Genomic DNA, 20,650 nt, shown 5'->3' with positions numbered 1-20,650 from the left:
ATAGTATATTTCATTGATAGGGAGGATTAGAATGTTCTAGAATACTGGAAATGTAATCGAAGCAGGTGTTTGAGTGGGATTTTTGCATAAAGGGATAAATGCAAGAAGATCATGGGGTGAAGAGTGAGCCTATGGCAAGACCCCAGACAACTCGAAGCAAGTGACAAGCCAATGGAACGGACTGACACAACCTCCAGCCAATCACCTCGGACCTTGGGGGCAGCCTTAAGGGCTGTGATAGGACGGGGTTTGTGGGGAATGAAGAGTGGCTGCACGGCTCTCGGGGCTGTTTGGGTGCAGGTTGTGTGAGCAGCAGTGTGCGGTTAGCTTTGCTTGGTGTAAAGGTAGACAGCCATTCTAAGCCTCCTATCGTTGTTTGTACTAAATAAATGAGCAAATAAATTCTTTCAAAATTTAAATAGTGAGAGGACCTTTCTCACACTTGGGGCAAGGATGTCAGATCTTTCAGCAGGCTCTTCCCAGGCAGGCTCTAAAAGCAGAATAGAACAGCACCGTTAGGCACAGCACAAAGGAAGCACTGGGCTGATCATTTCAAAAACTGCCCATGCAGTGAAAATTCACAAGTGATCCTCAGTACCCCGGGGTGCAAACAAAGCCCGCTCGGGCCGAGCACAAGATCCCCACAGAGCCCTGAGCAACATCTGGAGCCCAGCAGGGCCTTGGAGGAGGCAGGGCGAGCCCCGGGCCAGGTTCCAAAGGGGCTGCGGGGCTGGGGGCGATGGCGCCGAGTGCCCTGCCCGTGTGTGCCCTGGGCTCTGCGGCGCCACCGGGACACAGCCCGGGGCCGGGGCTCGGTCCTGCTGCCCCCAGGGCGCTGCCGAGGGCTCCCCGCCCGCCGGGGCCGGGGCGGCGCTGAGGGAGCGGCGCCGCCATTGCTGCCGCCATTGCTCAGAGGCGCTGAGGGGAGCGCGGCTCCCGCCAGCCCTGCTCGGCTGTGAAAGGGAGAGAGAGAGAATAAAGACAGAGAGAATAAAGACAGAGAGAATAAAGACAGACTGTTTTGCTAAAGAAAGTCTGTGCAGTTCCGAATGCCTTCGGACACCGGCCCGAATGGCTGTGCTCGGGTGTATGAACATCGCCACTCGGCTGCCCCAGAGCAGAAATCCCCTGGGGAGATACCGGGACCGATCGTGTGAGATGGGACGCCAAACACTCGGGGTTTGGTGTCTTTGGGATAAAGAAACTATTTTTTTAGTCTGTTTGGGGTAGAAAGTTTGTTCTGATTGCATTAGTCTGTTGTACATGGGGTTCAAAATGCATAACAAAAAGAAATTATTATAAATAGGTGTGTTTCAAAAGGCGTTAAGACTTAGGAGTAATATGTCGACTGACAAAACATTCAATAACAAAAATGCTATACTATAAAAATCTTTCTTCTGCAGTTTTATCAGTGGTTGTTGCATTTTAAACTGCTAAATTTTTTTGTTTCCTCTGATTTGCTTTATTTTGCAAACATTGAATTAAAATGAGCAACATCTAGAATAAATCAGCAATTGGATACAAAGCTTCAGAATAAATGTGGAAGTATCAGAGGATTCACGTGCTTTAGACGTGTGTGTACATGTCTGTGCATAAAAGCATCGCTCCTTTTCAAGACTGCATTACAGCACAGAAGTAGTAAAATCACATTTACTCCTGTTTTCACAAGCTTCCCATGAATCTACATGAAAGTCCAGTGAGTGGTAGAACACAGATCAAGTGTGGTTCTAGGTAATCTATTTTTACTCAGATTTCCCAAGTCCTTACACTGCTTTAAAGTGCCAACCTGCAGGTGGGACACACCTGATGTCCCTGGAGTCTCTGCTCTGGGCTGGAGCCCTGCAGGGCATCTCCACCAACAACAAATCCTTTTCCCACTGCCTGAGTCTCCTTTGGTATAGTAAAGAAGGAGATGAGAATTCCTGCCTTCTCTCAGGATTGCATAAGCCATCAAATTTCCCTCCTGGTGTTGCCATCAAATTTCCCTCCTGGTGTTCCCAAAGAGAGGAATGTTGGCCCATGGACCCTCTGCTGTTGGATATTGGGCAAGGGAGGAGGGAGACACTTGGTTGTCCCTGCAGACAGAAGAAATGGATGATCATCCAGTCCCAAATCCTGATTTGGCATTTCTTTGTCATCCTTCAGTGATTCTTGTTTGCTTTTGGAAAGCAAAGAGGAGGAGAGAGTCTAAGAAAGGAAAAACCCTGCTGTACTCCCTGACAGGAGGTTGTAGCCAGGTGGGGGTCAGGCTCTGCTCCCAGACATGAAGTGACAGGACAAGAGGAAAGGGCCTCAAGCTGTGCCAGAGGACGTCCAGGTTGGCCAGGAAAGGGTGGTCAGGTCTTGGAAGTGTCAGGAAAATTAATCCACAAACACCAAAGGTTTATGTCCAAAAAGGAGACAGAGGAGTCTTGTAACTTTATTCATTAATAAAGGGAGAGGTCATGGGCATTTCCCACGTGGCCTCTCAAATTGCTAGAGGACGCAGCCTCTTTTTATCCTAATTTCCCAATCGCATTTCCCTCTGTCTCTCCCCGTTGGCTGAGGTACTCGAGAGGTACAGACTTCCCTAATTGCCTAATACACATCCCCTTCTAAGATACATTCCCCCTGCCTTCTTCTTTTCCTTGTGTCTCTGTTCTTTTAGTTAAATCCAGGGATTTAACACAGTCTTGGGTAAGTCAACCAGAGGAATTCCTATGGAATTCTTTCCCATTCTTCTCTCTCTCAGTATCTGGCTTTATCTATCAGCAGGCCCAGTTTGTTTATAAAGACACTCCCTTCTCATTCCTTTCAGTAAGACATATATATAATTAATACATTGAAATATTAATTGAATACTAATAATAAAGCATAAATTACATTATTTTTTAAATATATATTGGGATGTCAGTCCTGGGTGGGCAATGTCAGACATGGTGAGTTTGGGGATGAGGAGCAGGTTGTCCAAACAGGGTCAGCCCACAAGAGACTCATTCTACATGCCCAGACCTCCTAAGGAGACATTCAGCATCAAGATCACTTGGGGAATGCTTCTATCACCGCTTCATTGAACTGAAAGGTAAAAAAATACTCATTTGATTAAAAGTAAAATTCATGAGATGCACTTTGAAATCTCCCTCCATAACAGCACTCCAAACAGACTCCAATGAGCTGCACAAGCCCCAGCCCTGCTTTCAGGGAGGTCACCCAGCGCAAAGCCAGCCACGGCACCCTGAAGGTGCCCACTGCACTCTCTTGTATCCATGCCTCAGGAATGCCAGGAATGCCCTTGGCCCAGAGGGCGTTGCTCATGGCCCCTCTGGGGCTCAAAGCTGCTGCTCTTCTTGCTCACTCTTGCCTAAAGCCACAGAGCTCAGCCTCCCCCCACCAACAGGACAAAGGTTCAATAGCCAGGCAGTGGAGCGCACGGCCTAAGGCTGAGGGGCTGGGGCCCAGTCTCGAGGACAGGGAGGGCACACGCCCAGCCCCACAACTCCTGGGCCCACAGCTCTGAAAGGCCAGGACCAGGGATACATACCTGATTTTGGGGGTCCCTCCAGCCATCTGCTGAGGGAGATGCCTTGAGGAAGCACCAGAGCAGCCAGGTGGCAGGAGCAAAGTGGCTGCCCGGGGGCTGCTTCTGGCCTCTGACCCCCAGTTCCTCAGGGCTTCCCAGCACCCCAGCCCTGCATGGGCCTCCTGTCCCCAACCCCTCACACATCCCCCTCCTGCCTTCCCACTGCCTTGTCCCATCAGGGTCTCCACAGCACCTCATCCCTTCAAAGGCTCCCACTGCCCTGTCCCCTCAGGGTCTGCCCCAGCCCGGCCATCCTGCCCGGCAGCGGCACAGCCCCGCTGGAGCTCCAGAGGAGCTGCAGCAAGAGGCACCTTGGAGCCCTCGGCAATCCAGCTGGCAGCACACAGGCACGACACAGATGGTGCTTCCTGGCTGGCAGAAGGCTTGTGGCCATCTCCAGGCACAGTCTCGCAGGGATCTCTGCAGCTCCAGCCTCTGCCCACTCGCTCTGTCAGAAGCTTAAGGGTTCAGCAGGACCACCAAAGGCCAAGGGGCTTCTGGCTACTTTCCCTTCCACACTGCACACCCGGGCAACCTGCTGAGCACAAGCACCCTTTTTCCCCCTCTTCCCCTCTGCCCTGCAGACACTGGGCACCGAAAGGAAGATCCTGGGAGTCTGTGTATTAGAACACATTCTATATTTACATACTTAAAAAACAAAGGAAATGCTTAAAAACCAGTTCCCCGCAGGCTCAGGTGGCCCCAGAAGACGGAGCAGACAGATCAGCTCTCCACAAAGTGTGGAGTGGATCGCACAGCTTCAAGAAGATGGAGAAGGGAGATCCCTCTAGTGCTCTCTTGATGTATAGTGTCTGCAGAGCCAGGTTTGAAATAGCAGGGCTGATGTCATTTGTCATGTGTTCAAGGGCTGAAAGAGAGAGGAAGAGAGCCACGGTCAGAGCCTGGATCTGCAGGGACCCAAGGAGACCCTCCTGCCCGGGCAATCCCAGCCAGGTCTTGCCATGGCCAGAAGGGAGCAGGGACCAAGGGGATCAGCTGGAAGGTGCTGGCCACCAATCCCCCACGTGCCCCTGAAATCTCCCTGTGCTCTGCCCAGGACGCCCCTCGTCCACACAGGGAGCACAGCCCTCCGCAGCCGGGGCAGGGATTGCAGCTGCCTGCCCAGCGATTGCATCTCCCCCTAAAAAGCCCTGCTGACGCCTCGCTGCCCTCACTCACCTAGGCAGACGAACCGGAACTGTCCTGACTGCCCCCTCAAGCGTCGCCCGGCCATCCCTGGCAACACAGAGCCTGTCACAGCCCCAGCGGCACAGCTCCCCCACAGCGGCGCCGCCAGCCCTGTGGCCGCATGGCCTCCTGCACCGGCAGGGCTCAGCCCGAGCCCCAGCCAAATCCTGCCGCCCGAAGAAGGGCAGGCTGCGAGAGGAGGGCGGCAGCAGCCCCGAGGGCAGGCGGGGCTCCACAGCCCCGGGCCGGATGGCGCTGGCGGGGCAGCAGGCGGGGCTGGGGCCGAGCTGCGGCGCGGCGGGGAGGGAGCCCGCGCTCATGGCTCACCGATGAACCTGATGGCTGCCTCTCGCAGGGGCTCCTGTGGACTGTCCAGGTACGGCACGGCCTGGTGCAGGTGCTTGACCCTTTGGCTCAAGTCCTCTGCCAACTGGAGAGAGAGGGCGCCAGGAGGGAATGTTTGGCGTGGGCTCTGCCCCTTGGCCGGGCTCTCCCTGCAGCCAGCCCTGCCCTCCCCTGCTCGCACAGCCCAGAGGTGCGGCCAGCAGCCGCTGGCACTGGGCTTTGGAGGGGGCAGAGGGCCGGGTGCTGCCCGGGGAGCCTCTGTGCCGCCCCTCTCCACAGCCCAGCTGGGCTGGAGCTCCATCGGCACCTGGCTCAGGGCCAGAGCAGCCTGGAGAGGAGCCCACATGGCCCCGGGTGCAGCAGTGGGCAGGGGCACAGCTGCCAGCCCCACGCACTGAGCACCGTGATCAGGGGCGTTCTCCAGGCTGAGGCTTCCAGGCCATCCTTTGGGGCTTCCAGGCTCTTCTTACCAGGCACTCGCAGAACTGCCACAGCTCCTTCTTCTTCACCAGCTTCTTCAGATCGTTCCTGTTCAGGAGCTCAGTTGCACGAAGCAATGTTGACCAAGAGACGTGGAGAGCAGCAGAGACACAGAGATGGCACCACAGCCCAGGGCACAGGACCATTGTCTGTGTGCCCAGGCCAGGAGGCTGCAGCCTGCGAGGCACCAGGGCAGGAGGCAGCTGAGCCCCTTCGCAGGACACCAGCAGCCCCTCAGTCCTTACGTCTGCCACTTCCTGGTTCTCATCGTGGCAGTGGAAGAAGAGTGGCAGCAGGCTCTGATGCACAGGTAACTTGAAAGGCTTTTTTCCCTCTTCCACTAAATAATTCATGATTTCTTGAAAGAGGATCATGGAGAGAAGCTGCACATGGCTATGTTCCTGTACGAAAGGAAGGAAAAAGAATTCAACATTGGAAGCTCCAGGCACACCTGGGCACAGGCCTGAAAATCCACAGGGCACAAAGTGTCCGGGCAGTACCCAGTGCCCGTGGGGGCACAGAGCCTTACACTGTCAAAGAGTGGCCGGAGCGCCTCAGCCAGCTGCAAGGCAGTGGGGCTTGATATCAGCCTGTCCTTGTCCAAGACTGTAAGGCTGAGTACAGTGAGTGTCATTGCAACCATGTCTCCATCTGTGTCCCACAGGAGCTTCATGAGGTTTTCAGTCAGGCTCCACATTCTTCTGGTCTATGCAGAACACAAGTCTGTGAAACCCCAGCCTGCTGCCGTAGGGCCCAGAGGCCAAAGGCCTGTCCCGAAGCACTCGAGCAGCTGAAGCAGGAGGCAGGAGAGCTGGGAGCAGCTGCCTCAGCTCCCAAAGCCCAGCCAAGCCCAAGCGGCTGCGTTCCCCAGCCCCATGCTGCCAGCATGGCTTGTGCCACTGTCCCCTTCTCACCATCGAGGGATCGTAAGTGAGCTGGAGTAGGGCCCTGAGAACCTGGCGACGCCTCTCCCTGCAATCACCCTGCAGGTTCTTTGCCATGATCTCCAGGATGCTGTCACTGCATTCACCCAAGTCCAGGCACTCCAGGATCTGAAAGGTACAAGGCAGTGACGGGGTGCCAGCTGGCAGGAGCCATACAGGGCTGGGCCCAGGCAGCAGCAGAGGCCATGGCTCAGTCCCAGGCAGCCAAGAGGGTAGGGAGCTGGGAGGCAGCTGAATGAGGCAGCACTGGCCTTCAGGCTCACCTCCACAAGGAACACCAGGGCGGGAAGATCCCAGGGTGACTCCTCCCTGCTGAGCAGCCTGAGGAGGTGCAGTGCAATACCGGAACACAAGCGTGTGGATGCACAGCACATCTTGCTGGAGGTGGGAAAAGGAACCAAGACCCTGAGGATGGAGGGTAAACCTCTGCCAGGCCTGACTCACACAGGTCTGGCCTTTCCCTACCACCCTGCGAGCAGACATGGGAGGCGGCTGCTCCTGGGCCTTTTCCAGTCTGCTTGGCCATCTCTCACTGACAAGGCCCTCTGGCCCATGACCAGGGGGCTGTGAGGGGCACACCAGGCACAGGGCAGGAATGCCAGGGGCAGTGGGGAGAAGGGGTTTTCACCTGGCCAGCACATCCACGGCATAGTGCTGGGTGTCAACACAGAGCAGTGTGTCCCAGCCACACTTACATTCCATTGCTACCACCACATGCTCACACTGGAGAAGGCAGAGCAGGGCCTTCAAGGTCTGCACTGCAAACCTGTGTGCAGAGCAAAGCCCAGGTCATGCTGGCAGCACTGGTTCCTGCCCTGGGAACATGGGAGGGACAGGAGGACTGGCATGGAGCACCTGTTGGGGTTGGTGGCAAGGCCATATTGCTGCTGGCATTCCTTCCAGAAGGTATCGACCTCCTCTGGCATATCCGATGTGCTGAAGAGCACTTGGAAGAGCAGATGCACAAAGAGGCAGAGGAAATACACAGTCACTGCATGTGGGCAGCAGGGCACCTGGAGAATCATCCAGATCACCACAGTTGCCTGCAAAGGACAAACCACCCTGAGACAGCGCTCAGTGCCGAGGTGTCCATGGGGCAGGGCCTGAGCGTGGGAGGGAGAGGCCAGGGGAGACGCAGGGGGAGCACCGGGCCTGGTGCCCCTGAACTGCCCTTAGCCCAGGTTTTAGCCCAGTGCCTGAGGCAGGGAGATGAAGTGGGGGAAGGAGGATGGAGAGCTGCTGGAGAGGCAGCCTGGGGACGAGCAAAGGCCAATTCCAGGAACTCACAGCCAGGGCAAAGACAGGCATGTTGTCCCCATCAGAGGTGCACGTGCTGTGCTCTGGCCAGCTCCCCAGCACATCGACAAGTGTCCGCAGCACTGGCTCTGCAGTCCTGCTCAAGGACATGATCATCCTCCACATGGTCATAGCAGCTCTGTGGAATCAAAGCTCTGTGTCAAATGAGTCTTCACCACCAACCCTGCCTCTGCCCACTGCCACTCACTGGCAGGACCCAGGCAGCCCACCCCTGTGGGGACAGGCCCCTGAGGGGCAGGGAGGGAGCATGGCAGCAGGCTTGGGGGCTGACATGCCAGGGCTGGGAAATGGAGCCAGAGGGCCCTGGAACTCTCCGTTTGTCAGACACCTGGGACAGGCTCCACAGGGTGATGGGCTGGGGATCTCTGCGCTCTCTGGGCAGGTGGGTCCCGTGCCTATCACACAATGGGGCCACGAGCAGGAGAGTTATCACCACATCAGCAGGGTGTGCTTTGGTCAGTTCCAGAAGGGTCCTGTCCAGATTGTGCTCCCCAGACTCATTGGACACAAGCCACTGGTGGATGTACCTCACCGTGGCTGGCACCTGGAGAAGGCCCGGGGAGAGTTGGAAAGCTGCCAGAGGGAGTAATGTCCCCAGCTTCCCCAGAGAAGTGCTTCCCTTCCCACCACACTGGGATGCCCTCAAAGGCTTCAAGGGACCAGTGGGCGTGGCTTGGGAGGCCAAGGAATTCCTGGGGGGCTCCAGCCCTGGCCAGAGGCTGCTTACTTGCTCTGGAATGGAGACACCCTTCTTCACAAGCAAACCCAGCATGGCAGCACTGGGGTCAGCAGAGTTTGCCATGGACCCAGTGCCCATGTCACTGGTCTCTTCCTGCCAAATGCACTTGATGAATTTGCAAGTTATGGGCAGGAGAATGAAGGGCAGGAAGAGAGGGAAGTTCCATGGAGTGCTCCAAGTGCAGTGCTTGGCTGAGCAGGGACAGCAGGCCCAGCCCAGGTGGGGATGGCTGCAGCTACCTGCGCTGTTCTGCAGAAGAGGACACGGGCAAGCTCCTGCTCTTGTGTCTGGTCCATGCCTGCATCTGGCAAAGAGTGAGTGCAGCCAGAGCTGAGGGGCTGCAGGAGAGGCCGGAGAGCACAGGCCAGCCCTGCACTGCCCAGGCAGGGACAGCCCCGGGATGCCCAGGGGATGGAGCACGGCTGTGGGGGGTGGCAGCCCTGGGCCCTCTTCCGTCTTGCCCGTGGACATGTCCCCAGCAGATGGGATGGGATGGGATGGGATGGGATGGGATGGGATGGGATGGGATGGGATGGGATGAGATGAAATGGGATTGTTGGAGAATGGTTAGCAGAACGAGGCCATATTGGCGAGGTGTACGTGCAGGATGCGGTGCAGCGTGCATAAACCAGCTATTGTTCCTAACTCTGAGATGTCCTTCCCAGGAGATAGAAAGGAAAAGAGAGCCAGAATTTTAACCAACATAGGGGAAACAGAGCAAGATTAAAAAAAATCACACAGTCAGTATTTCAGCTTATGCAGGCAGAACTTTAGCTGATTCAAGTGAAATCGTGCCTAGAAACTTGTAGCCAACCAGTAGGCTAGGATGGACGCATGAACAGTGCCAAGTAACCAATCATATGTGCCAGTCTGTCACGCAGACAGTACCTTTTGTCTATAATAATGCTTGCCTTAGAAGAAATAAATGGAATAACACCATTACCTCTGTGAGTATGTGTGTTATATCCTGGCAACTATCCGGGATGGGATGGGATGGGATGGGATGGGATGGGATGGGATGGGATGGGGCCAGGCTGGCTGCAGGCACCAGCTCTGTGGCCCAACTCTGCCACTCACCCTCCTGCATCAGCGACAACTGCTCCACCTCTCCAAGCTATTGTGCTGGGGCACCTCCAGGGCCTTCTTCCTCCTGCTTCACCCAGGCCAGCTTGGGCACACTTGGGGGTCTCTGCTCCATGTCACTGACTGGATTTAAGGCTACTTGCAGGAGGAATGCCTCAAGAAAGCTCGGGGTCAGCAAGTCCTGCAGTCATGCCTTGAAGGCACCTGCAAGGGAAAAGTCTTGGGAAGGCTACAGGAGAGCAAGTCCTGCACTCTGGTCTTGAGGGCTCGTGCCAAAAGGACAGGAGACTCCTCGTCAAGGATTGTGGTCAGCAAGTTCCACGGTCTGGCCTTGAGGGCACTGGCTGCGGGGATGGGAGATGCCTCGGAAGAGCTCCGGGCACCAAATCCCACAGTCTGCCCTCGAGGGCACCTGCAGAAGAGAAGCCTCGGGAAGGCCACTGGTCACCAAGTCCTGTGGTCTGGCCACGAGGTCACCTGCAGGAGAAATGCCTCAGAAAAGCTCTGGGTCAGAAAGGAACAAGTGTGCTGTGTGGGGGCTCCTCACGACACCACTCTGTCCCGTCCTGTCCCATCGCGTGCTCCAAGCACAGTGGCATGGCTGTGTCGTTGCCAGCACCTATGTCATGACGTGTCACAAAGGGCCCTTGGACACCCTGTCCCGGTTCCATCCCACGGTGATCATGCTGCACCGTGTCACAAAGGGCCCTTGCACACACTGCTGCCTGCCCTGGGGCTGCCCCCAGCCCACCCAAAGTGGCCCAGGTTGGAAGGAATCTGTTGCCCCAAGCATCTAAGGCAGCCAAACAGGAACCTTAGGAATGGCTCAGGCAAGAAGAAAATGCTGCCCTGCTCTGTGGGCTCAGGGCAGCAGAAGGAACCCCCACAACGGGAAGGACACAGGGCCTTGCACAGAAGCTGTCACAGCCTCCTTGGGACAAGTCCCGGCTGCTGGCCATCCTAAACACAGGGGTGTGACACACACAAGGAACATGTGGGCCAGGGCACCCATGCTGCTCTGACCCCTGGGGCCTGGGGAGCACTGCAGTCAGCAGGTGTGGCAGAGTCCCTGCCGAAGCAGACCTGTCAACCCCTGAGCCCTGGCAGTGCTGGTGCCCGTCTGCTGCCCCAGAGGCCTGTGCTCCCGGGGGGCTTCTCTGCCAGAGGGCAGACAAAGCCAACATGCACTGGTGTCTGTGCTCCTTCCTGCAGGTGGCTGTTGGCAGGAGCACCTGCAGCAACTGTTGGCAATGCTTGGTATCTGTCAGGTGATGTTGAGCCTTCCTGGAATGATTCTTTTTCATGGAAGGGATTAGCAGTAGCACAAGAACACCATCAGCTGCTGAGGTTCACAGGACAGAGAGATTCCACAGAGACATTGTGAAGTTTCCTTGGGCTTTCCCAACTGTTTCTTGCACTCGGGGAAAAAAAGACTTTGCCCAGCCTCTAGTATTGAGTGCTCCACTTGCTGCGTGTCTGGCTGTGGCAGCTCCTGTCCAAACACAACTGGGTGCCTGCTGAGCACAGCAAGGGACAGCCACACACAGGGAGGTTCCCCAGGGAATGTCAAGGGAGTCACCTGGGGAAGTGCAGGGGGTAGGAATAACTGTGGGAGGAAAAGCTGTTGTGTGTCTCTGATGATGGTGCCAGCACCCTGAAGGAGCAGCCCAGGGAAGCACTGGAAGCAGATGTGTCCTGCCCTTTTCTGCTGTCAGATGGACACGGGACAGACTTGTTGCCACAGGTCCACAAGACTAGATGCAGGAAAAATGCAGGGCCATGCAGTGCTGGTAGGGAATGGCCTCCAGCAAGAGCAAAGCAGGATCCTCTAGCAGCAAAGCCTGTGCCTGTGAAGCAGACCATCTCCTCAGCAGACACTGGCTCTGAGGTACCAGAGCTCTGTGTCAGGGGGGCCTCGGCCGCAGCACTGTGGCCTGGGCAGCTGCAGAGGCCCAGGCTGGCCGCCAGCCCTGCCTCTGCCCACTGCCCCTTGCTGGCAGCACCCAGTGGCCGTGCCCTGGCAGGGCCCCCTTGCCCTCCTTGTCCCCAGCCAGCCCAGTCTGGGCACCTCAGCAGTGTCTCCACCCTCCCTCCCACTGAGGCTCAGCCTCGAGGCCTTCTGCCACAGGCATGGCAGGTACCTCCGGGAAACACCAGAGCAGCTGGCTGGGCTGTCAGGAACAAGGCAGCTGCCTGGGGGCTGCTTAGGGCCTCTTGACACCCAATTCTTCAGGGCTTCCCAGCACCCCAGTTCTGCAGGGACATCCTGTCCCCTTGTAGCCTTCTGCCACCCACCCCTCACACATCCCCCTTGTGTCTTCCCACTGCTTTGTCCCATCAGGGTCTCCACAGCAGGACCACCAAAGGCCAAGGGGCTTCTGACCACTTTCCCTTACACATTGCATGCCTGGGAAACCTGCTGAGCACAAGCACCATTTTTTCCCCTCTTCCCTTCTGCCCTGCAGACACTGGGCACTGAAAGAAAGATCCTGGGAGTCTGTGTATTAGAACACATTCTATATTTACATCCTAAAACCCAAAGAAAATGCTTAAAGAAAAAAGGAGTTCCCTGCAGGCACAGGTGGCCCCAGCAGACAGAGCAGACAGATCAGCTCTGTTCCTCCTGCAGCCCCAAGCCCAGGTTGGTGCTAAACAAAGGGCACTGGCTCAAAGTCATCCCCCGGAAGGGGCTGTGCACCCCCTTTGCCCCCTCCCCAAATTCCCTCCCAGGGAAGCAGGAGCTGGGTCAGGAGGCCTGTGGGGAGGGAAAAGGGATGGGATGGGGGGTCACACACCCTCTGGGGAACACACATGACCCCTGGGGATTCCCCCTCACCTTCTCCCACAGTGCCAGGAGGATGAACCCTAACATGGAGCCCCTGAACCTTGGCAGCATCTTGTGGAGTAGTGTGTGGTGGCAGCTTTCAGGGTCTGGGAGGATCACAACTGCCTCAAACCCCCTCCCAGTCCCCTAGCCACTCCCAGACCTCTCAAACCACCCCACAGCTCCTCCTAGGATCCCCCCAAACCACTCCCTGCAATATAAATGGCCCTAAGAGCTACCAAAACCCTTTCCATCTTCCCCAAGACCCACCCAAATTCACTCCAAACCACATAGCCTGGCCAGGACCCCAAAACTCCCTCAAGGACTCTGCCAATCCCCCTCACAGTACCACAAGAGCCCCGAAGAGCCACAAAAGCCTCTCCCAATCCCCTCAGGAGCCCCTAAACCCCCTCCCAGCCCGCCATGACACTGACCAGGAGATGTTGGTGGACAGGAACATCCACAGCTGGGAGCAGCATGGGCACTTCAGCAGCAATTTGGGCACTTTGGGGGCCACACCCCAAATGGGGAGACCCAGGCCAGGGACTGGGACACATAAGCGGAATTCCTGGAGAACAGATGGGCTCAGGTGGACACGTTCTGCTGGCACAACTATGAGATCATGGCCCTATCCTCCAGACTGGGCAGCCCCAGAACATCCAAATCCTCCTGAATATCCCCCTGAACCCCAAAGTCACCCACAAATCCCAGGAAAATGGTGCAGCTTTAGATCTTTTTGTTTCATTTCTTTCATTTTACCCCAATTTTGGTTGTTTTAACAGGATGAAGAAGGAAATTATTTCAGTTAGAAAATACATCCAGGATCATCCAGTGTTGCTTGATGCCACTGGAAGAAACAATTGGACACAGCATGTGACATTTTTTAAGGGATGTAACATTAATAAATCAGCTCTTCCCAATGAATTTCCGATGTTGATCTGAGTCCTGATGGATGTTCCTGCCCCTGTGTTTGTCCAGGTGGCTACAGGAATCAGGAGGACATGGAAGCCACCAGCCAGGTGTCTTCCTAGTGTGGGTCACTGGGAGTGAGGGTCACAAGGGCTCTTCCCAACGTGTGTCATCCAGTCGGGGGATGAAGTTGAAGCAGTGCATGAAGCTCTTCCTGCACTCCAGGCACTCGCAGGGCTTCCCTTTGAGGTGCAGAATTGACTCCACAACTCAGATAGTTATGAAGTGGGTATGCATTTATTCCAGCTGGGGTGCATGGAGGTTAGCCCCTCCAAAGGCATGCACACCCGTCAGCAGCACTTCACTTGGTTTATATTAGGTTATAGGTTACATATGCATAAAGTTACACAAATCCCCTATACAAATTCATTACCTATCCCCACTTCATATTATAATGAGTTCAAAGTTCATTTAAATATGCTCACGCAAGAGCAGTGTCACAGATTAATTGAGGCTGAGGGTCCCAAATGATTAATGAGGGTGAAATCGGTAGTCTTCCTCATGATGAACTGTTCACCCTGTTCCCTTGCGCATGCTCCCTTGGTTCTTGGTCCAAGTCCAAGCCTGAGAACCAACTTGTACCAGTTCTGGGGTCTGAGGGAAGGATGTTCAGTCACACTCAGTAGTTTTTCTCAATTATTTGGCTCTCTTCTCTCTATCCTCTCTGATACAAGGTAGGCACAAAATCATTAAGCGAATAATAAATTGTCTTCACCATGCAAATCTTAGTAAATCATTTATCCAATCTCTGGCCATCTAAATCAGTTCAAAAATTATTTTTATTATTATCCAGCTTCTAGTTCTCCTAAATTAATAATTTATAGCTCACCCTAAATCACCTTACCGGTGGCTACGCTAGTGTTGGAACAAGTGAGAGCTCCTGGTGAAGCTCCTCCTTCCTCAGGACACTCGTAGGGCTTCTCCCAGGTGTGGATCCTCTGGTGATGGATCAGGTTAGACCTGTGGCTGAAGGTCATCCTACATTCCCCACACTCATAAGGTCTCTCTCCAGTGTGAATGTGCCGGTGGGTGATGAGGGTGGAGTTGAGCTTGAAGCCCTTCCTGCACTCAGGGCAGCGGAAGGGCTCCTCCTCTGTGTGAATACGCTCATGGATGAGGAGTTCTAAGTTGATCAGAAAGCTCTTCCCAGACTCAGGAAACTCGTAGGGCCTCTCCCCAGTGTGGATGCGCTGGTGGGTAATGAGGTAGGAGTTGAGCTTGAAGCTCTTCTCGCAGTCAGGGCACCGAAAAGGCCTCTCCTTTGTGTGAATCTGCTGGTGCTGGAAGAGATGATCTGAAACCTCTTCCTGCACTCAGGACACTGGTAGGGCCTCTCCCCAGTGTGGATCCTCTTGTGACAGCGCAGGTTAGAGCTGTGGCTGAAGCTCTTCCCACATTCCCCACACTCAGAGGGCTTCTCCCCATCATGAAGATGCTCATGGAACTCCAGCTCCAAACTCTGCCTGAAGCTCTGAAACTCTTCCTGGCACAGGGTGTGTCTTTCCTCGTCAGAGCACGCTGGGCTGGGTTTGCAGCCCCTCTTTGTGCAGCATCCCTAGGGTTTTTCCTCCCGGTTGGATTCTTGTGACATGGAGCTGCTAAAAATGGCCTCTTCTACGAGGATCTGCCATAGAGACTTGTCCTCCCTGGTCTCTGTCCTCAGCTCACTGTTTGGGGGAGGAAGGACAAGGAGACAATTTGGGATTTGCGTCCATGCCAGAGGGAAGGGGGAGGGAGATCCCCCAATCCATCCCTATCAGGACAGAGTCAGCAGCAGCGTTGTCCTGCAGCCGTGGGCGATGCTGGGCTGGGAGATGGAGGAGAAGAGAGGAGGAAAGGTGCAGTGACTTCCTCCTCACCTGCCTGGGGGTCCTGGGGCATCTTCCTGTTCCTCACAGCCTTCTCCTCCATCCAGACAAATTTTGGGAATCGGAAATCCTGGTTTGGGTAAAAAAAAAAAGTGTGAGTGCCTTGGGTTGGGGGTTTCTTCTGCCCAAGTCCATCTCTAGAAGTCAACGGGTGTTTTGTGTCTATAAAATCCTCCAAAAATCAAGAGTGAGTCCAGAAAAAGCCTCCCAGGAGTTCCCCCTTTCCAGTCTCCTGTCTTTGGGGTTCTGGGGTTCCGCCTTTTCAAAGCTGCTGGGGTGCCCGTGGGTCCTGGGGATCCCCCTTCTCCTGGGTCCAGCTTAGGAATGCTGTGGGGTTTCAGTGCTCCCAGGGATCCCTTCTTCCCTGATTGTGCTTTGGCTCCCAGAGCTTCCAGGGTCCCCCTCTTCAGGCTCCCCCCACTCCAGGCACTTGGGGCTTCCCCCTTTCCCCATCGCCCCTTTCAGTGTCACAGTGTCCCAGCCCTGCCTCATCTCCAGCCTCCCCCACCCCTCCGGGCTGCCAGGGGTCCCACAGCTCCGGTATTGCCCCTCTCTGCTCTCTCCACTCCGGGAGTCCTGTGTTCCACCCTCCCAGCTCTCTCAAGGATCCCCAAAACTGATGTCCTGTCCTGCTGATACCAGGAAATTCCCACATGGACCCTCCCCAATATTGCCCCAATGTGCAATTATGGCTCAGCTTTGGAGTCCTGCAAGATGAAACATCCCCTCTGGCCCACAGCATCCCCGCCAGAGACATGCAAAGATGTCTGGTATTCCAGTATCTGCAAGTTCCAAAAACATCTCTAAAAAGCAAACCCCTCCCAAAGACGCCCGAATAGATTTTGGGTGAGCTCCCCCTCCCTGGTCACCTGTGGAATGCAGGGGGAGCCGTGATCCCAGAGCCAGGGGTGCTGCAGACACAGTGGGTGGTGAAAACTCATAGTTCTCCTGCTCCTCCTTTTCTTGCTCCTCCTCCTCTCTCCCTCCTCTTCCTCCCACTCCTCCTCTGCTCCCACTCCAAAACCCCCTTCCCCACTCTCCTCTGCCCCATGGCTGCTGCAGCACAAGCTGCTGGGTGGGGGGAGCCCCCCGATCAGCTCCAGGGATTGACAGGGGGCTTAGGGACCCCCAGTGCAGATCCACCTCCCCCAGAGCCCCAGGGAATTGCTCCGGGGATCGAGTGCTGGGGGACAGGGCTGGACCCCCATGGAACTGCCCTGCTTCCATCCCAACCCCACCCTTCCCTCCCCTCTCCTACTCGTTCCCATCTTTCTCCCAATCCACAGAACCCTCCCGACTCCATTTGGGTGCCCCATCCCCCTCCCGCTCTCTTTGGGGGTCCCAGCCCCCTCTTTTCCCTTGCCCTTCTGCCCCTTCTCCATTGTCCTCTCAATCCCCAACCCCGCTCACCCATGATTGGATTTGGGGGTTCCAATGCCCTCCATCCCAGTCTTGGGGGTCCCAATCCCCATTTCACTCCCTTTGGGCTCCCAGCCCCCGCCCCCCTTCTTACCGTGCCCCCCGCTCACCCCGCGGCCGGGGGGACTCCCAGCGCCACCAGTAGGGCCCCAGCTGCCCCCACACGCTCTTCCTATGCCCCGTGCCGGTTTTGCAGGTCCCCAGAGCCCCCAAGCAGCCCAAAGCGCTCTGCCCTGGGGGGTCCCCAAAGCGGCCCCGCCCCGCGCGGCACTGGCAGCACCAGTCCGGAGCAGTGCGCAGGGAGGGAAGGCAGCATCAGCCGTGCCCTGGCAGGGCCGGGCAATGCCCGCGGGGCTCCCCCCGCACTCAGCCCCCAGTTGCCAGGACAGCAAGAAGGGGCCCGGCCTGGGCGCCCCCCACCTCCCCCCTCCCCAAATTCTGCTCCCGGGGGGCGTTGGGGGCGAGGGGGGGTGCAGGTGGGGTCAAGAGGTGCCGGAGCCATGTGTCCCCCCGCTGCCAGTACCACCCCCGAAGGATCAGGGGTACCCCAAAACTCCCTCACAGCTGCCGGATACCCCGCAAGCCCCTAAGGAGTGGGGTCCCCCTGGCTTCATCACCCCCAACCTTTGGCTGTCTCATCCCAGGCCCCATCCCGGCCCCATCCCACTCCCCCAGACTTCATCCCACACTCCAAACCACATCCAACCCTTCCCAGGCCTCATCTCATCCCATTGCATCCCATCCCATCCCATCCCATCCCATCCCATCCCATCCCATCATATTTTGCCCAGCAGTTGCCACCAGGCCCACCCAAAAAATTTGCCTCTAGGAGACACCCCAGTTTCCTCCCACGTGGAATTGCAACTCACGTGTGGAGTCATGCATGATCCAAACATCTGCCTCCTTCCCCCCTACTCTCTAAAACCAACACCCTCTGGGCAACAAACGGAAACATTTAGGGCTTGGTGCTGGAGTCCTACAAAGTCCGAAATCCCCCCTCCCAAAAAGAAGCTCAGGCATCGCCCAAGATATTTGGGCTGAGCTCCCCCTGCCCACTCACCTGTGGGGTGTCCCGGGGGGGGGTGATGCTCCCGGGGCTGAGGGTTGCAGACACAAAGAACAATAACTCCTGATGTGTACCTTTGGGTATTCAGTGTGTCTGCTGGGAGCCTCCTGACGGGCCTTCAGCCACTGCTCAGCCCATGGACAGCAGCAGCAGCACCTTTGCAGGGCCCAGCAGGGCTCTTGCGAGCTGCCCTTGCCCACCTGCACACAGAGCCTCCCCCAGGCAGGGCCCTGCAGACAGGCAGGTTTCTGTAGGGCCGGGCGAGTGCACAGAGGGTGGGATGGGCTCTGTGAGCACTGACAGGGACAAGGCTCCTCTCAGGAGGAAAATGTGCAAGCACAGGGAGATGATGAGGGAAGGTGAGGGAGCTGAACAGAGCAATGCTGTGGGCAGGAGGGCACTGTTGGTGTGTGGGAGGTGCCGTGCACAGCTGGGAACAGGGAACACTGTCCTGAGTGCCAGGCTGTCCCTGCCCTGCCCTCTCAGGCACAGCACCACAACACCTTCCCTTGTTTCTGCACTCCTCTGATTCTGTCACTGTTATCTGGTGCTCTCAGGGAGGCTCTGGGGTTTACAGCAGCTGAGGCGGGCACTGCCCTTGGGATTTCTCCCAGGCAGGTATGTCCATGGGAACGGGGTGTCCAAACCAAACTTCCCTGTGACCTGTGGGGCTGTGGGCAAAGCAGTCCATGGGAAAGGGGAAGGAGCTGAGCCTCCCTCCCTGAGATGCCATCATGAGTACACATGGGGATTTCCTTGCTGTGTCCTTCCAAGCTCTGAGCTTCCCTCCTGGGTGAAAATCTGTGCCAGAGCCTCTCGGAGTTCCCTGAATGTCCCACAGGGGAGTGCAGAGATGCCACAAGTGCAGGGATGCCACAAGTGCAACCGTGAGTGTCCTTGGCAGAAGGGGATGCTGGGACCTTGCTGAGAGGCCTTTGGATAGGGTGAGACATTATGTGATCCCTCTACTCTCGGCAGAGTCTGCTTTCTTCCCAGGGTGACAGGGGAGTGTGATTGTGCTCTGATGGCAGCCAAAGGTGCAAACCCAGGGCAGTTGGGAACAAGCCAATCCAGCCCCTCACCTTGCCCTGAGCCACAGGGAATCCCTTTGCCTCTCACATCTCTCAGTGGCAACCTCTGAGTACAGCAGAAATGCAGGGGATTTCTTAGAGGTGGTGCCCGTGTGGTACCGCAGGCGCTGAGCATCCCTGCGGTTGTGACAGCCCATGCCACAGCGATGATTGCAGCTGGCACTCACTCCAGGTGCCGTGGCCAGGCAATGCCCCAACCCCGTCCCCCTGTCCCACTGTCCCCACGGCCGAGCAGGTGGGACACGTCGCCGCGTGCCAGGTGACCCTGTCCCTGTCCGCAGCCCCGGCAGAAGCAGCGGCTCTGACCTAGCAGGCGGCGGCGATGTCTGGCGAGCTGCACCAGCGGTGGGCAGGGTAGTCACAGCCGGGGGCCGCCCCGAGGCCATGCCGAGCCCAGAGGCCGCCAGGGCCACCAGCACCAGGACAGCGAGCAGCACCGTGGGGGCCATGAGGATGCCGCCGGGGTGACGCGGAAATGAGCTCGTCCCAGCGGGGACTTTTAAAGCTCGGCTGCGCCCGCCTCCATGCGCCCTTCCGGCTCTTCCTGCGCCCGGCCGGCCGCCTACTGTGACGCCTCCGACCCACGTGGGGCCTCCTGGCTCCGGCCACCGTGTCCCCGCTGTCCCCGCGGAGCGGCCACAGGTCGGAGCTTTGGGCTCGCAGCCACTGCTTCCCCGCAGGTTGAGACAAGTCCGGGAGCGAAAGCCAGTGCGGAGCAGCCACGCGTGGAGTTCCCCAAGCAGGGACACAGTTATGGCTGCCAGGGCAGTCCAAACCACCCCGAGCTCAGTTCTGGGGTGAGTGAGGAGGAACGTCGTAGTTCCCCCCGTTTGCAGCCGCTGTTTCCAGCCGGTTCTCAGCCCTGCTCCCCATGTGCCGCAGCCCTACAAACCCGGGGAGCACCGCACAAAAAAAAAAAATCCTCTTACAGTAACAAATACTGGGTTTACATTAGTAAACATCAACAGAAAGAGCAGAGAGCACTACTGCTGGTAACGGACAGCTTGGGGGGCAGGTTATTCTTTATTGCATATACTTAGAAACTAGAACCTCACGCAGCCACCACGTCCTGTCTCAGCTCAAAGCCTCCGCTTGCACCAGAGCCCTTGGAGGGGTTACATGGAGGAGCCTGGAGCCCCCTGAGCAGGGACACAGAGGGACAAGCCCCAGACTGTGCCCTGGGGAGCAGAACAGCCACATAGCACCCACGGGACGTGGCTGTGTGGCTCGGCTGAGGGACGTGGGGGTCACAAGCAGCAAAGCGCAGCCCAGCGTCTCAAAACACAGCTGGGTTCAGAATGATCCAAAGCAGCAAAGGACAAATCACAACGAGCTTATGCTGGGGGAGCTCCAGGCTGGGCTTCCACCCCGGGGAGAGCAGGGAAAAGCTGCTGCTCGGGGAGCCAAGTGAAGCACCATCAGGGAAAGACAGCCCTGTGGAAAGGCATCTTCCTCCTCGTCGTACACAGGACATACAAGCAGAGCCCTGTCAAGGACAGGCCACCAGCAGGTGGGGAAGGCAGTGCTGGAAGGTGCAGAGGGGTGACAGTGACCCCCCATCGGCTGTGGCTGGGCAGCAGGAAGGGACAGCATGGGGAGAACAACAGAAATTCAGCCAAAAGGATAAAAACACAGGATAAAGAGAAGCTGGAATTTCCCTGGGCAGCAGAGCCAGGTGAGCACCAAGCGAGTGGTGACAAGTGACAGCTTGAAGCTAAGACTCTTCCAGATGCTCAGCAGGTCCTGGCATGAGCCAGG

General features: G+C 56.8%; 1 protein-coding gene and 1 pseudogene across 1 annotated transcript; both read right to left on the bottom strand.

The window, feature by feature from the left end:
• LOC146420381 (uncharacterized) overlaps positions 1 to 19,341 on the bottom strand; it is a 33,668-nt pseudogene extending 14,327 nt beyond the window's left edge.
• On the bottom strand, positions 4,252 to 7,949 carry LOC146420382 (maestro heat-like repeat-containing protein family member 6). Its single transcript, XM_085048327.1, has 11 exons — positions 7,804 to 7,949; positions 7,372 to 7,559; positions 7,145 to 7,282; positions 6,780 to 6,894; positions 6,487 to 6,624; positions 6,102 to 6,278; positions 5,811 to 5,973; positions 5,563 to 5,657; positions 5,075 to 5,177; positions 4,739 to 4,795; positions 4,252 to 4,427 (listed from the first exon to the last, which is right to left on the bottom strand). The coding sequence occupies exons 1-11, from the start codon at positions 7,942 to 7,944 to the stop codon at positions 4,252 to 4,254; spliced, it is 1,491 nt and encodes a 496-aa protein (XP_084904453.1). The 5' UTR covers positions 7,945 to 7,949.
• Positions 19,342 to 20,650: the final 1,309 nt, after the last annotated feature.

Source organism: Lichenostomus cassidix, unplaced genomic scaffold (genome assembly GCF_008360975.1).
Source record: "Lichenostomus cassidix isolate B80296 unplaced genomic scaffold, HeHo_3.0 HiC_scaffold_533, whole genome shotgun sequence".
Classification (NCBI taxonomy): Eukaryota; Metazoa; Chordata; class Aves; order Passeriformes; family Meliphagidae; genus Lichenostomus; species Lichenostomus cassidix.
Note: the sequence above shows the minus strand (reverse complement) of the source record. Positions and strands in the feature narration are given on the sequence as shown.